General features: G+C 34.8%; 1 protein-coding gene across 1 annotated transcript in view; it reads left to right on the top strand.

The window, feature by feature from the left end:
- The first annotated feature begins 403 nt into the window (after positions 1-403).
- The window catches only part of LOC139759855 (MPN domain-containing protein-like), a 31,521-nt gene continuing 16,488 nt past the window's right edge, over positions 404-15,436 (top strand). Inside the window, exons 1-4 of the mRNA XM_071682362.1 lie at positions 404-983; positions 6,149-6,430; positions 11,528-11,674; positions 12,304-12,394. Of these exons, the coding sequence (XP_071538463.1) occupies positions 6,188-6,430; positions 11,528-11,674; positions 12,304-12,394 (481 nt within the window). The 5' untranslated portion in view covers positions 404-983; positions 6,149-6,187. The remainder of the gene's footprint in view (positions 984-6,148; positions 6,431-11,527; positions 11,675-12,303; positions 12,395-15,436) is intronic.

Below are 15,436 nucleotides of genomic sequence, written 5' to 3'. Positions count from 1 at the left end.
AAAGATTTTGTGTGATCGGGGCCTGAACATGCAGGAGGGTGAAAGGAGGGCAAGGAATAGAGTGAATTGGAGCGATGTGGTATACAGGGTTTGACGTACTGTCAGTGGATTGAATCAAGGCATGTGAAGCGTCTGGGGTAAACCATGGAAAGCTGTGTAGGTATGTATATTTGCGTGTGTGGACGTGTGTATGTACATGTGTATGGGGGGGGGGGGTTGGGCCATTTCTTTCGTCTGTTTCCTTGCGCTACCTCGCAAACGCGGGAGACAGCGACAAAGTATAAAAAAAAAAAAAAAAAAAAATATATATATATATATATATATATATATATATATATATATATATATATATATATATATATATATATATATGACTCGGAGGACTTAGCCTGAGTATGAATAGAGTTTTTACACATACAGTGACCCCCCCACCCCTTAATTTCCAATATAATTACTTAGCATGTCTGAGCAATTATATTTCTTGTTTTGTAATCCACTCTCTATAATCTTTCATTTTTTTAACTCCTTTCATCCGTGCTAGCCACCAGAAGACGGGTGCAGGGGGGGGGGGTGCTATTGTATATGTGTAGATTCTATTCTTATGATTTTCGTCGATATTGATGTTATAATCCCTGTTTCTGAAAATTAACACAAGAACTCACTTTCTTGCACCTTTCCAGCAGTTAGACCTGTCGCGTGCCTGTAGTCACAGCCATATCTTTCCATTCTACTGTAAGGTTACTTTGAGATTTGTAAAGTTGTAGTTACGCCACATATGCATTTAATGAATTACTTGATTTTTTTCTTTAGTTAGGAATAATGATGTTTCTGCATGTATACTTGTCTATTCTTTTTAAATCTTTTTTTTAAGCTACATTGCGCATTATGATCCTCTCAGCCTCAAGTAAACAAAAACAAACAGAAGGCTTGGCTTGAGGTATCCCCCACTCTCCTTGTAATATGGCTCAATTTTTACCGTAAAGGTAGGTAAACTGACAATTAATTAACCCCAGAAAGTTTGTATTATATTGAATTTTTGTTTTCATTGTTCAGTAGTTAGAGCTAACATGTATAACTTTATGAGAACTGACTAGAATGCTCAGCGTCCACCAATTTAGACCAAAGGATGCACGAGTTCATTGACGTTGTTTATTTGCCTGAAGTTCAGAGATGAATGTGCTGTACTTCATTGCATGATGAGTTATTGCTCAAGTAGAGCAGAGCTGATGTGATAGACTTGCAAACATTGGCACTGAGAATGGATTGTTATCTGTGTATGGTGTTGCATGCCAAATTATTTGTTCTCGTGTAAGCAGAACATTTACAAGTGTAATGTGGATGGTTATAAAGTGGTAGACAAGCTACCATGATATATATAGAGGTGAATAAAGTGAATACTAAATTTGTAATGCAAAGGCACCACAGATAGATTATGGAAACTGAATAAAGGTTTATCCCGACTACTTTAGGAAAGTTTTGACAGGTTCTGTTGATATCTAGATTTGTTTTACCAGATTTTATGTAGATGAAGCCTACATTATTTCCAGATCTTCGTTACTCTCTATGCTGTTGATAGTAAGTGGTAATGAATAAATAAGTAATTCAGATCACATTGATGAATTCCGTTGATTTTCTTCTGCTTCCATACATTTCTTCAATAAGACTGTTGTATTGGGCATCCAGCTGTTTGCTGTAGAAATGAAGATCAGAATTGTTCAAAAGACTTCAAAAGCTATTGGATGAAAATTTCAACTAAACCAGGCCTAATCTAACAAACTTAGCCTAACGTAACAAAATTAGTTGGATGTCCAAACTGGTAATAATATTGTTTCGTCTTTAGTGCCCTTGAACCTTACAATTACAAAAAAAATCTCCAAAGCATGGGTTTTAACTGTTATATAAAGTTATTCATATAAGTAATTGACTTTCTTTTGCAATGGTAATATATTTCATGAATATACCATCATTAGACCTTTGGATTGTGAGTAGTATAATTTTTCACATACGAATAATGACAAGTTGATAGTGGGGAAGGCTATAAAGTCAAGAAAACTCTGAGGTTTATTAATGTAAGTGAAGAATTTATGGAAATATTAAAAAGTAAGAAATTTCACCTGTTATCTCGTAGTAACTGATATTTGCTTTGAATGTATTCTTATGAATTATTTCTTTTTAATATGAAAACTAACCCACAAAAAATTGATGAGATTGCTAGAAAAAAGATTTTCTTCAGATGCGTACATTATGGGGCTGTAGATCATGATAATGTATTTTGGTGCATGTTTATTGATTAATTCTAAAGCTTTCATTAGATTTTTTGTATGCTTCATTAGCTAATGAGGTGCTATGAATTCCCATCAACACCCTTGATTAGCAATATCTGGAGATAAATCAGACTAAAAGCATTCTAGGCAAAAATAGATTTGAAATTTCTGAAATAATCATGTCGGGCCATGCATGTTCAAAGGTAAGCTTTTCCTCTGTAAATCTTTATATGGTATATTGTTTTATGCTATGCCATTGTCCAAAAAATGAAAATCATTATGAGATTATTTATTTGATAAAGAAAAAGAATGATATTGAAACATGATAAACAATGAGAAGCTGTTTTATGTGTTCTGATTATGTAAGTGATGAAAGGACCATTGAAACCTTGTTAGATTATTGACAAAAAAAAATGATAAAGAAATCAAAAGTATTGGGATACCAAAATCGTTTTCGAGAAGACTCGTACTTTGAATCATTATCTGATAACATCAGTGAAACAAAATATGTGTGTGGGTAAGAGCTGTTCTCCAGTGACTTCTGATGTACTTGTAACCATTTTCCAATGAAATTTTAAAATTCTTTTGAAATAACAATAGGTTATATGAATCAGAAGAATTGTAAAAACTCATCTGTAGAGTAGGTTGTTTAAACCGTAAAGTAAGTGGCACAAGGAATGCATGAAATTACCCAAAATTGAAATTTTTAATGCATTGTAAATGTTATCTTAAGGAACGAGTACATAACTTGGAATCATACATTTTCTTTTGTTTCAAGTTGATATTTGAGGCTTCTCTTTACCTCCACAGTCTGACTTGCCTGGAACCAAGTTGCATTGTTACAACTTTGGTCAAGTTCATTGTAACAACATCTCTCAGAAACAAATTCTTGTGTTCTTGATAGCTTGCCTGATTGAGTACACTTTTTAAGTACTTGTTTGAGTTAGTGTGTATTTGAATATCTCGCAATTAGTCGTCCTTAATATTTTTAATCTTTTCTGGTAGTTTAGATATTTTAGGGCCTTGAGTGTTTCTAGTGGTTTTTCTTGTTTATTCTTTTTTATTTCTCTGAAAATGCTTTATTGTATATCATGCCAGTAGGAAATTGTATATGTATATAGATTGAGGACAATGTTTTCTCAGATTTTTCTTTTGTACATTATGATACATGTCCCATCTGCGCTGCAGAGCACAGAGTCTGAGTGGTGTCAGCCATTCATAGCATTATTGATGTTTGACATTGTTATTGCTGGCTGTGAATATTCTTTACACATTCTTTAGCTTTATAGTTTTGCCTGACTTGAGTGTAGATTTGCATTTGTTGTCTTCTTAGTATAAGCTTTAAAATGTGTCATCAGTTTTGTTTGGTTTGTCCTGAAGGTTTGCATATTTCAGCTTGCTATTATCATACAGGAGTCAGCCAATTCTCAATTGAATTAGCTGTTGGCAGGGACATCAGACATTATATTTCTAGTTCTTTTTCATTTTTCTTCAATTATATACACTTTCATGGCTAAACACAGGCCCAGTAGGTGCAGTTTTGCTTTTCTCTTCTTTTTTACAAGTTTCTGAAAATGTGGAATGGGTTTCACTTATGCCCAATTCCTTGGAAGTGAGAAGTTCTTTGATGAGACTGTACTCCTTTTTGTCATCTGATGATGATACAGCCTTGTCAAAGGTGACTTTTCAACCTTCTTGCCTACAGTGCAGCTACCATAAAGAAGACACCAAGTACTAACAACTTAATTGCCCTGCATTCTGCTCATAGAAGCTTGTGCAATGTAACGCTTTATATGACCTTTGGTCCCGAATGGTAGACATGTCTAGTTTCCTGTGAGCCATTTTTCTGCAGGAACCCCCTGTCCTATGTATTTCCTGTCCTAGGAGACCCTTCTGTCTCATGAAACTCCCTCAGCACTCAGGAAACTGGCCACATCAACTGCACAGAACCATATGTCATAAAATGAATGTTGCAGTGTGTGCATCTATGTTGAGAGAGTGCAGGACATTTGAGCGGTAAGTGTTTATTGTGGGGGGGGGGTTGTTGCATCATGGGAATGAAGGGTCCTGGGATGTGTTGAATTGGTGTCTGTGGTAATATAGGGATGATTAATGTCCAGAATGTAGACATGGAAGTATGACTAATGTTTGTCTGGGGAGTGTGGTTTCAGAAGGATGTATGTCTGGTGAAGTAGTATTATCCCTATGGATAGGCATAAAAAGAATACTGCCAACATAACTCTTGCGTTTCACAGAAGGCAACTATGGAGTGAGGATAGTGGCTGGTTCTCATTTGTATTCTATCTTTTAGAAACTAACCAATATTTTTAACTACCCTGCATTTGAGGTCTCTCTCCTGTATATTTATGGTTATGCCAGTTTGATTTTCATTTATCTGCATACTGCTTTGAAGTAAAGTCACTGATACTTTTGTCTCGAGTTTTGGGAGTGAATGAAGATTAATGATAGATGCCAAATAAACACCATAGTGACTGAACATTAAAAGGAGTTATTGAGCCACCATGTATGTTGTTGCAGACGAAGATACATTGAAAGTAATCTCTTTTTCACATAACAGTAAATCAATATGTTTGTTTTGGGGAATCAGAGAGACAGGGCCTGATCTGAAATATTTGATAGAGAGCTTTGGCTTTAATGGTACCTGCTTGCCGTACTAGTAACCAGTGACTCTCAGCACGTATGGTTTAACCAAAATTACCAGATTAAACTTATTGGACAGCAAACAGGAATGATTGTGAAACAAATGAGAAAATGGAAATGAAATGATTATTTGAAATTGCTTCTTGGTTCCAATTCAGAAACACTTTCATATAGTTTGATTTATTATTATGAATTGGGATTGGTCTTCGCTCTTTGACTGATTACCATTTACAACTCCCTCTTATATTCAGATTGATGAATTGGAGTTTCTGAACTCATGAATGTTATTGATGAAATGAAATGACTCTTTTTAGCAGATGGTAACAAACAGTAAAGTTTGCTAAGTGTATGATTCTCAAATGTTGTGATTTTCTTTGAAAATATGTTAGTTGATTCTTTGGTGCTGGCTCTGATATTATGTTTATCATTTGTAGGACATACACAGGCTGCTTAATTTGCAGTGTATTGTTTATTATTTTAATTATTATTGTTATTATTATTATTATTATTATTATTATTATTATTATGATATTTATTATTGCTGTTATTATTATTATTATTATTATTATTATTATTATTATTATTATTATTATTATTATTACTGTGTTATTTTTATTTACAACCTTAGGATGCCTTTTATAGGGCTCTTGGAGTTTTGAATAAGAAGTTCCTCAGTGAGACTGTACTCCCTCTCATTGACTGATAGTGATACAGCCATGTTAAAGGTGACATGTCAAGCACAATGTAACCACAAGCGGCCAGTAACACTAGTGTTATAGTGTATATCATTACCAAGTTGAAAAGTTTTAAGTGTCAAATTCAAAAGTGCATTGATCTGCCCTTTATTGGGCATGAAGAGATGTACCAGTGTAAGAGAATGGTTCTAAAACAGTTGAAGTTGATGGAATCACTGTGCTGTAGTTCTTTTCTTTTGTTACTTTTGCTGTTGGTAACCTTTGCTTATTTGAATTCGGTCTTTTTATTTTCCTCTGTGGTTATATTTATCTGATTTTGAGTAGCAGTAGATCACTAGATACTTTTATTAAGTTGAAATGCAAGTGAGCTGTTAATGGAATTTGTTTTTTGTTACACCTATGGCCCTGATGTTGAAGTGGTTTTATTTGGATTCTTTCTGGGAAGGTGGATCATCTTCCAAAATCCCATTAAATCTTGTATGCGTTAGCGCAGAATTGGCTGGATTTTAACAGTTTGATAATTTTCAGACTTTGAAAAAAATATTTATTCACTTGCACATATAAACGATGTCAGTTGAGCCTCCTACCCACGAAGAGATCCAAATAGATGATGAAGTAGAAGAGGTTGAGGATGAGGAAGAGGAAGAGGAGGAGGTTGATGAGGAAGAGGATGTAGATGAAGAGGAGGAGGAAGAAGAGATAGAGGAAGTGACACATGGTAGGAGCACTGGCAGAGGCTTAACATTGAAGACTCTTGTGAAAGAAGGAATCTTACAGCCTGGCGAGGGACTCATGACCATCAATTACCTGGTAAGGCTATCTTACAATATCTTGCGACTCAAAATCTTGCGATTTCTTGAGCCTCATAGTCTTACAATATTGAAGTTAATAACTTTGAGTAATTGACTGTCAGATATGGAAGTAAATGTTTGTTGGCAAATGTTCACTGCTTGCATGCATGTCTCTATAAGTCTCTTAGAAGGCTTCAAGACAATTCTCTTTTGACTGTTGTAATTCAGTCTAATAAAAAAAATTCTTAGTGTCAGGTGTCTTGCATTCTAAGACATTTAGTTGGTGATCTCCTGTTCTGAAGAAAACATTGGCTGATTATTCTTGGCAGTAAGAATAGTTGACTTTTAAGTTTCTGTGGATGTTGTTACAAAGAAAACATCCCAAAGGTTTCTTTTAGCAGCTAACTGTAAGTCAAGTGCTGCCTTTTGATGATGAACACATGAGACTGGGTAAAATTGTCGTGGTTATGGACAGTAAGATCACAGGTTTATCAAATGTTTTGATACAGTCTGTAGTTTAGAGTTACTGTGAAATCTTTAACTAATGGAGTTCCTGAATGAGGTTGTGTCATTTTTATATGATTGCTTGAATTTGATAAATGGTAAAAAATGGATCTGAATATAAGATATAAAACAAATGTTTTCAAGGTTTTTTATGATGCCATCCATTTCTCTTGTTTTGAAAAACAAACATAATTGGTGGTAGTTCACACAGGTCTAGGGTAGCTTGGTTCATCTCTGGTATTTTATAAGTTGGAGTAATTCCTGTAGAAAAAACCCATGTACAAAAGACCACATCATACTTAGGTCTGGTGTCATTATCAGTTCTAAACCAATTTTGTAATTGTTCACCTTTCTCTGAGGTCTATTTTTATCTTAATGGGTAAGCTTTCATTAAGGATTCTCTCTGCTTGTGTAACAGTCACTTGACCGTTTTCAGTCCATAGGCATCCATTCTTCACATCTCCTTTTGTAACTACTTGTTACAGAGATCTAAGATTTTGCATAGGTGATCTTCATGGTAAAGATCAGCAATTGTGAGATGTAGCCAAATTTTGGACATGTATAGTGATCCTGACAAGCATCCCTGACTTTAGTTTTCCTTCACTAGCTTTTCCATAGTACGCTAGATTTTGATATAGTTGTATTGTTCATTTCATAATTTCTTAGCTCAGATATGCAAATTTAGGTTGATTAATGCTCCTGTCTGTCTCTATTTCTTTATATTTGTAATTCTACTTTTATACCACCACATGTACAAAATCATTTTTGATGTTGTTTCTTTATTTTAGGATGGTTGGCTAATTGAACTTTGGCTTCTCCATATGTATTTACTGTTTTTGGTTTTTTCACACCAGAATTACTTGTTGAGGAAGTCTGAAGGACTGCATGGATATTCCTTGGGATATGAATGAATGCTTTTGTGAAGTTTGAGCAAATTTAAATATCCATAAGTCTGTTCGTATGTATGTGTCTGGATTTAGTTTTTGATCAATGAATTTGGTAGATTCTATTGAAATTTCCTGTAGCTTGGTGAAAATACATACACATATTTTGTAAGTTTTGAGTGTGAAGATGCACTTCTTGAAGCATACTTGTTTTGTTGTTGCTTATTGGCTCATATTGGATTTTGATCTTAGATTTCTACACTTTAATTTTTCTTTGCCCTTAGTTTGAGATCCAGGAAGCTGACCACACATCTGTATGCCTGACTTTATGTACATCTTGAACTGGAACGTCAGATCAAGAGCTTTTTTATCTTTTGTTGGATTTTTATATGACATTGTTGCATTGCTTTTTTGATTGCTCATTTGCAAAAATTCGGTTACAGCCAGATTATGCATTTACCAGTATTTATGATCTGAACTTTGATTTTTAATCTCTTTGTACAGTGTGAGTTTATTCATTGCCTTTATCAGTTCCCTCACTGCATCAGTTCATATTTTCTGTGGCCTACATCTCTTTCTAGTTTGTTCATATGTATTTTTTTTTTTATTTCTATTTTGCTTCATCGCTGTCTCCCGCGTTAGTTTATTTTCTTCACTAGTTTGTTATTTACCGTATGTTTTTACATGACCACTTTATCCCAAAAGAATTGCATCCATGCACCTTTCAAATGACTTCTTCATATAGCACAATCTTTTCACATCTTCGTTCTGTCTCTTCTCCCGATTCCATCTATGCTGTATAGTTATTCATATGTACTGTTCTTATTTTTACATTTCCTAACATTTACACTTGGGTTTCACAGTCTTACATCAGCATTTAAATGAATACTCTTTCATGCAAGGTTCTTGCATATCTTATGCCAAATATTTTCACCATTCATAAGAAATTTCAGTGCATTACCAGTGTTTCTCTCTTGCATGCCATTATTTTGAAGAGCAGATGTTCCACTACCGTCCTTACTAAACGACTTCAATTATTTAAACTTACCCAAAACTTCCAGTTCTTCACAGTGCAAACTGACCATACAGTCTGAATCCCTTTCCTTTTCAAATAATAGCTTCTTGATTTTATTCACATTCAGTTTCAGTATCCTCATCCTACTTACATCAATGAATTGGTCCATCCCATCCATAAACAGATAAAACAGTCATGGTAACATCACCTACTCTGTTACACACTCGCCTCCAGCTTAAACCATTCACCATCCTCTCATCTCATTCACTCACACACATATAATAAGAGTAGAAGTGCTGACTTTTTAGGAAGTCACCCGTACATTAAATAGCAGCCAGTCTTATGGATAAAGCACTGCAACATGAAGAAATGAGCCTTCCATTTTTGTGGGTGTTTACTTAATTTGCAAGAAATGTAAGGGACTTCAACAGTACAGGACTCACTTACTTCAAAAATGCTCACTTTTAGGGAATTTAGGTTGATTGATATATTGATTTACATGGAAAATTTGTATGAATTCTGAGTTAAAAAATCAAGAGAATAGAGGAAGTGCCTCTTTTAAAGATTTGTGCCAAACATATCTCAAGCTGTCTCGCTGCATGGAAAATCCCATCCAAACACTAGGAGATGCTTCCACAGTGTAAAGTGCTGTTTGCTGTGGAAAGGAGTTGAAGTTTTTTCTTTACTGTTATTTGTGGATCATAGCACTTCAAACATCCTTCAAGTGGCTTAACTTTTCAAGAGCATAAGAAGAGTATGATGCTTGAAACCATACTGGAGGTGCTTCAGTTTCTTGAGAGTGGAGATAAACTGACAGTGGCTGACCATGTTTAACCTGAATGAGTTAAGCTTATCATCCATTCATAGCAGTGCATCCAAGATTAATGAACATATTGTCCAATTAACTTGGGAACCATATAACTATGCTGAGAAATATACTTTTTGATGTGAATCATATAACATTAGCGAATATTCCCTGTATTATTCATGTTCGGTCTGTTGGTCAGTGAGAAACAGTGTACAGTATTGAGTCATGAGTGAGGTTCAGAATACATCTCCTCTTGTATTTTGTTAAAAGATGTTTGTTTTAGGTACCACTTTCTGGGAATGCGTCCCATTTTGAAAGCAAGGGAGTCTTGTATGTACGGTACTATATATTTAGTTATTTCTTTACTGGTTTAGGTTCCATTGTACATGCAGTACTTTGTTATTATATTTGTTATAACAGTTTATACACTTTACAACCCTATGTTTTGTTTTAATATTGCATCATTTTACAGTCTTTTAAGCTAAGTCATACTAAACATACATATAGAAAGGTACTGATTTGACAGCCAAACATTGCCCATCTTTTCCAATTTCCTTTTATGGTGATATGATCAGTTTCCTTTGGAATTTCCTTACTTAACAAGAGGATAGTTCATATTTTGAGTATAATCATATTTGGATTTTTGGATGTGCAATATTGTGCAGTACATATTTTGTATTATATGAAATGTTTGCAAATGAGGCTATTTGTTCATCTGTTCCTGACACTACCTTACAAATGTAGGAAATGATAAGCATGTATGAAAAAAAAAAGAATATTAATGAGGTGAGAAGGGTGTGTTGCATATTACTTCTTTGCTGTTGGTTTTTCAGTTATCTGTGACAGAGAAACCACATAAAAAGTTACTGGCTCCCCTCCTCCTAATGTAATCCTGCTAAGATCACTGAGTTGCTTATTTCTTCACGCTTTTGTTATTCTTCTTAACTTTGCACACCAGCGGATACATATGATAAGTATTTCTCCTATTGTGTAGGTTATCCAGAAATCTACAGACTGTATTTTCCATGGGGTCACTGTGAATGTATGACCTGCTGGCTGAAAGCCATGCTTCTATAAATTTTGATTATATAGGTACTGAAGAAATTTTTTTTTTTTTTGTGCCTTCCTGGTGATGGAAAAGACCCCTATAGGTTTCTAGTGGTATGGTACGTCACCTGGATATTTGAACAGAGGAGGGAAAAGTTGAATCATGACGATGGCTGCCATCCCATCAGTTATCAGCCGATGATGGCCAGTGTTTTAAGGTTAAGAAATAAGGTCTTTTAGATATTGGGAACATTGGATGTATGGTAAATGTCTTATTTTTTTCAATTCCATCTGTGAATACAGACAAATGGAGAGATGCATTCAATTTCATTTTATTCCCTTACGGTATATTTGTATAAATGTACAGAAGTCATGTCATTATTCAGTGGCTAGTATATTCTGTTTATTGAAAGATGGAAGCTGCAAGGCTGCTTTGAGCTTGATTTATGTCTCAACTTGATGTGTTCATAATGTTGTATGAACCAATCTTATTGAAGTTCATTTGTAAAGTAGAGCATACTTCTTGTGTACATTGAGATAACATATGAAGCAAAATGGTTTCTCAAAAGAAATGAGTTTCTCTCAAATATGAGACAGGATTCTGTTTGGAATTTTATTTATGTAGTAGAACATTCAAGAGAGGAGTTTGGATGACTGTTAATGTAAAGGCTCTGTTGAATGTCATTGCTTTGTAGGAATCGTAGATTAGAAGATAACAACTTTACCTTTCTCTTAGTGCTTTAACCTGATAAGAATTTTCCCTGACGTATAAAATCTATTAACATTTGGCAGTGACAGAGATTGTGTTTAGTTATAAAATTAGTATATTAAGTGATCTTTGTATATCTTTATAACCAGGGAAACAAGTTTAAGGGTGACCTGCTGCCTGATGGGAGAATTCGGTCACAAGAAACAAATAAGATCTTTGGCACACCAAGTGCATGGGCCATTTATTGTAAAAAGATTGTCAACCCCGATAAGAAGTCAGGTTGTGGATGGGCTTCGGTAAGTCACATTAGCAAGAGTTTATATTTTGTGAAAATGTTTTTTGTGAGTTCTAATCTGCATATTCAGTTTCATCTTTGTTTTGCATAATTTGTGGTTGTTTGGTCCATCAGGGAATTCTCTTATTTTCTTTCATTCACTTGGAATTTTTATTCTTTTACTACATTTTCCATCAATTATTGTTCTCCCATTGATATTACTTCGTTATATGTAGAATTACGTGTGTGGGTGATTTACCACAGTTTTGTGTTTTTCATCACTGTTATTGTCCCCTTACCATACTCAGCAGTCATGTGTTCTGTATCTGTTTTGAAGTAATTTTAGCTACCTCCTTCCCCAAATGGGGTATCTTTCATGAATAATTCTTGAAGCACATCTCTCACAATCTGGAGAATTTATTCTTGTTTATGCTTTTCAAGGGTCTCAAAGTACCTATTCCTTTTTTTGAAGGGTAAGTAGGAATAAAAGAGTAATCAAATTCATTGTAAGTTCAATAGACAGCAGTCATTTGTAAAGATAAAACTTTTGTAGTGAGGCATCCATTTTATATAATTGTTATTCATGCAATTTGTATCTCGCGCATTGCATATCCTTACAACTTTTTGAAGCTAGCTTTTGTCCATCATCAGGTGCGATACCGTGGGAAAAAGTTGGACTCATATAAGAACAATTGGTTTCGCCAGAAACAGCTTGAATTTGAAAGGGAAGGGGAAGCTCTGGGTAAGTATTCTCCGAAGGGATAAGATATTTGGTGATGATTATTTTGAGATGACTGAAGCAGAATTGCAGATGCTAAAAAGATGCACTGGGAGTGTTCGTCAAAGCTAGACTGGTGTATTGAGGGGATGTGAATTTGCAAAGAGAGCATATTTATAGAAGATATGACAGAAAATACATGAAAATACCATGATGTCAGAGGTATAGACAGACCAAAGAAAGAGCAAAAAGACAGAATGAATGAAGGAATACAGTATGTGTGTAAAAAGTGCACCTCTAGAATGAACATGTGTAGAGGTGCCCAGTTTTTAATAAATAATCTTATTTTGGGGCAAAGTTATTGGGAGCTATGACAGAGATATAAAGTGAAGTGTTGTGGATCCTCCATATTTCATATGACTGGTTCATATTTTTATTAGACTTTCAGATGTTTGCTCCTTGTTATGATTTGTCTTAAGAATAATTAAGAAGTACATTCCCTAGTTGTTGTTGTAAATACTTGTGAAAAATGTTCATAAGAAGTAAAATGAGGCCAGTATGTAGATGGGCTTATAGAGATTAATAGTACTGCATACTCACATTAAACTGAAGAGTTTGGTAGTAGGGTCTCAGTAAGCTAATAAATGTGACACAGTTATTTGAATAGGTATAATTAAAAGTTAAGATTTTAGAGTTTGCAGGGAGTGAAGTAATGATTTAGAAGAATGTATGGGAAAGGATATTCAAATAATGGTCCATTCTATGCTCATTTATGCAAGCTCTCATTACTGTGGAAGTTGAATGCAGAAAGAGTGCTGGTACTGGAAATAGCTATTTTAAGAATGGGATATAGGTCTACAGTACTTAGAATGAGCATTGTGTAAGTTTAGATGATGATGATGATGAATAGTAAATGAAATGATTTGTTAAAAAACTCTTTAAAGTGATAGGACTTTGTGAAATAATGGATGATGGAGGAAATAACAAGGTGATATATTTCAGCAGAGCGAGAAGAATAAGGTGAAGGGGACACCGAATGTGAGATATCAGCACAGGATAAGGGATTATATGCAAGAGAAGAACAGGTATGGGTGGATGTGCTGGGTAATTATTGTGTGAAAAAGAATCTTACATTGCAGAAAGTGGCATTATGTATGGGTAGATAGCTAATAAAACCCTAACATCCTTTGTATGCTGTTTTTCACATCTCATTGGATGGCAGCACTAAGACTAGAAGAGTTAGCTTAACTTGGGTTCTTTGGCAGAGTGATCAGCTCTGTATACACGTATGATAACAGATAACACTTAACAGCCTTGCATGGCATCAGGATTTAACCCTTTTTTCTAAGCTTGAGTTCATGGAACTTTATCATTGCTAATATTGTTGAGATGGTGAAGAGGTGAGTGATTGTAGAAAGGCCCATGATCAACCATGAAGACAAAATGTAAATGCCTGATGGGTAATGAGGAATAAGGGAGAGTAAATTTTCAGAAAAACATAATAAGTGTGTGGAGGAAAGCTTTTGCTTGATTTTCCTGTATATCATCATTACTAACATCTTTTTGGGTGCATTTAAGCAATTAGATAGCTTGGACTGAATTTTTTCTGTAGGGGTTGTGCTGCATAAAGCAATATGTTTGAATAAGTAGTTTGTTGCTCCTTTAAATTATTTCTTGTTGAGTACACAATTTTATGTTTGATTTCTTTCACCATTAATGTCTCATTGCTTTGTAATGGCAGATCATGAGACTAGATCACTTGAGAACACTTTTATTTCTTTTGTTTAATTCATAGATTTTAGATTCTGTATTTCATAGGCTACTTCCTTTTACATACATTTCATTTCACATTATGATTTTGCGCCCTGCTTCACTTCCAGATCAGTGCAGTATACCCATGTTGAGAAAAATAAACTATATAATTTAGCCAATATATTAGGTGTAACTAGTGAACTCTTGAGTTTAAAGGTTATTTAGCTGTATATACATTAATCAGGACTGGCTGAATCGATTTTCATCAAATATAACAGTTCCTTTTCTACATTTATTACTGTCATGTATAATGTACTGAAACCATAGCCTACCATCCACAGCCAAACGTCTTAAACCATTCTATGGTTTTGCTCAACTGCTTTATATTCCCTGATATAGCCCAGTGATATCATGTCATCCCCCTTTTATCACATCAGTCTAATTCATTCTCTCATGTGCATGTATGCATCCTGTGGAATTCACCCTTACACCCCAAAGCCACCTTTATACCATCCTCATCTCCATCTTAGTCTCCTCAGTGTACACTTTTTTTATGGGTATGGAAAAGAAAAAGGTGTCGGGACAGCATACATTTTTTCCCATATACTGCTCTATTGAGCTCCCTTATTTGCATTTTTGCTACACTCATTTTTCTAGGAATGCATCCCCTGTGCGTAGGATAGGAGGCCTATAGTGTGTTTGAAGAGGGCTGGGTAAGGTTTTAAACTCAAATCTTGAGTTGTAAATCATTTACCTTCATTACTCGCTGATAATGCATGCTTCCCAATAATCATCCGCAGCACAACAAAGCACTAAGTCATGTTAGAAGTAGCATACTGCAGGAAGAGAAATTCTATAGCTCTATAAACTTGGTTTTTGTAATTTTTTTGTTTTTGACATGAATTATAACAAATGTTTTCTTGCTGCAGAATTAAATATAAAGTAAGAAATCCTTGTTTCACCATAAGTCAGATTTTGGTGTTAGGTGGAAGGTGAAAGATTTGCTGTTCCCCTTTCTCTGATGATTTCTTTTTCAGGTAAGAAATCCATGTTTGAATGCCACCTAGGATCAGATAGAGATGTTTCCTGTTAAACAACACATTCCTGGTATTTTTAATTGTGGTGCAATTACTGCTGATGTAACTTCCTTTTCTTAATGGAGTGGTGGCACTGTTATTGCTGATGATAATATGATTTATGCTATTTATATTTTTAGTGGTGGTGGTTTTCATTGCTGGTACTGCTGTGATTGCTATTGCTGATGACAGTGCTGTTGTTATGGCTGCTATGCTGTTGGTGATGGTGCTCAAACTA

This window comes from Panulirus ornatus, chromosome 34 (assembly GCF_036320965.1).
Source record: "Panulirus ornatus isolate Po-2019 chromosome 34, ASM3632096v1, whole genome shotgun sequence".
Taxonomy (NCBI): domain Eukaryota; kingdom Metazoa; phylum Arthropoda; class Malacostraca; order Decapoda; family Palinuridae; genus Panulirus; species Panulirus ornatus.
Note: the sequence above shows the minus strand (reverse complement) of the source record. Positions and strands in the feature narration are given on the sequence as shown.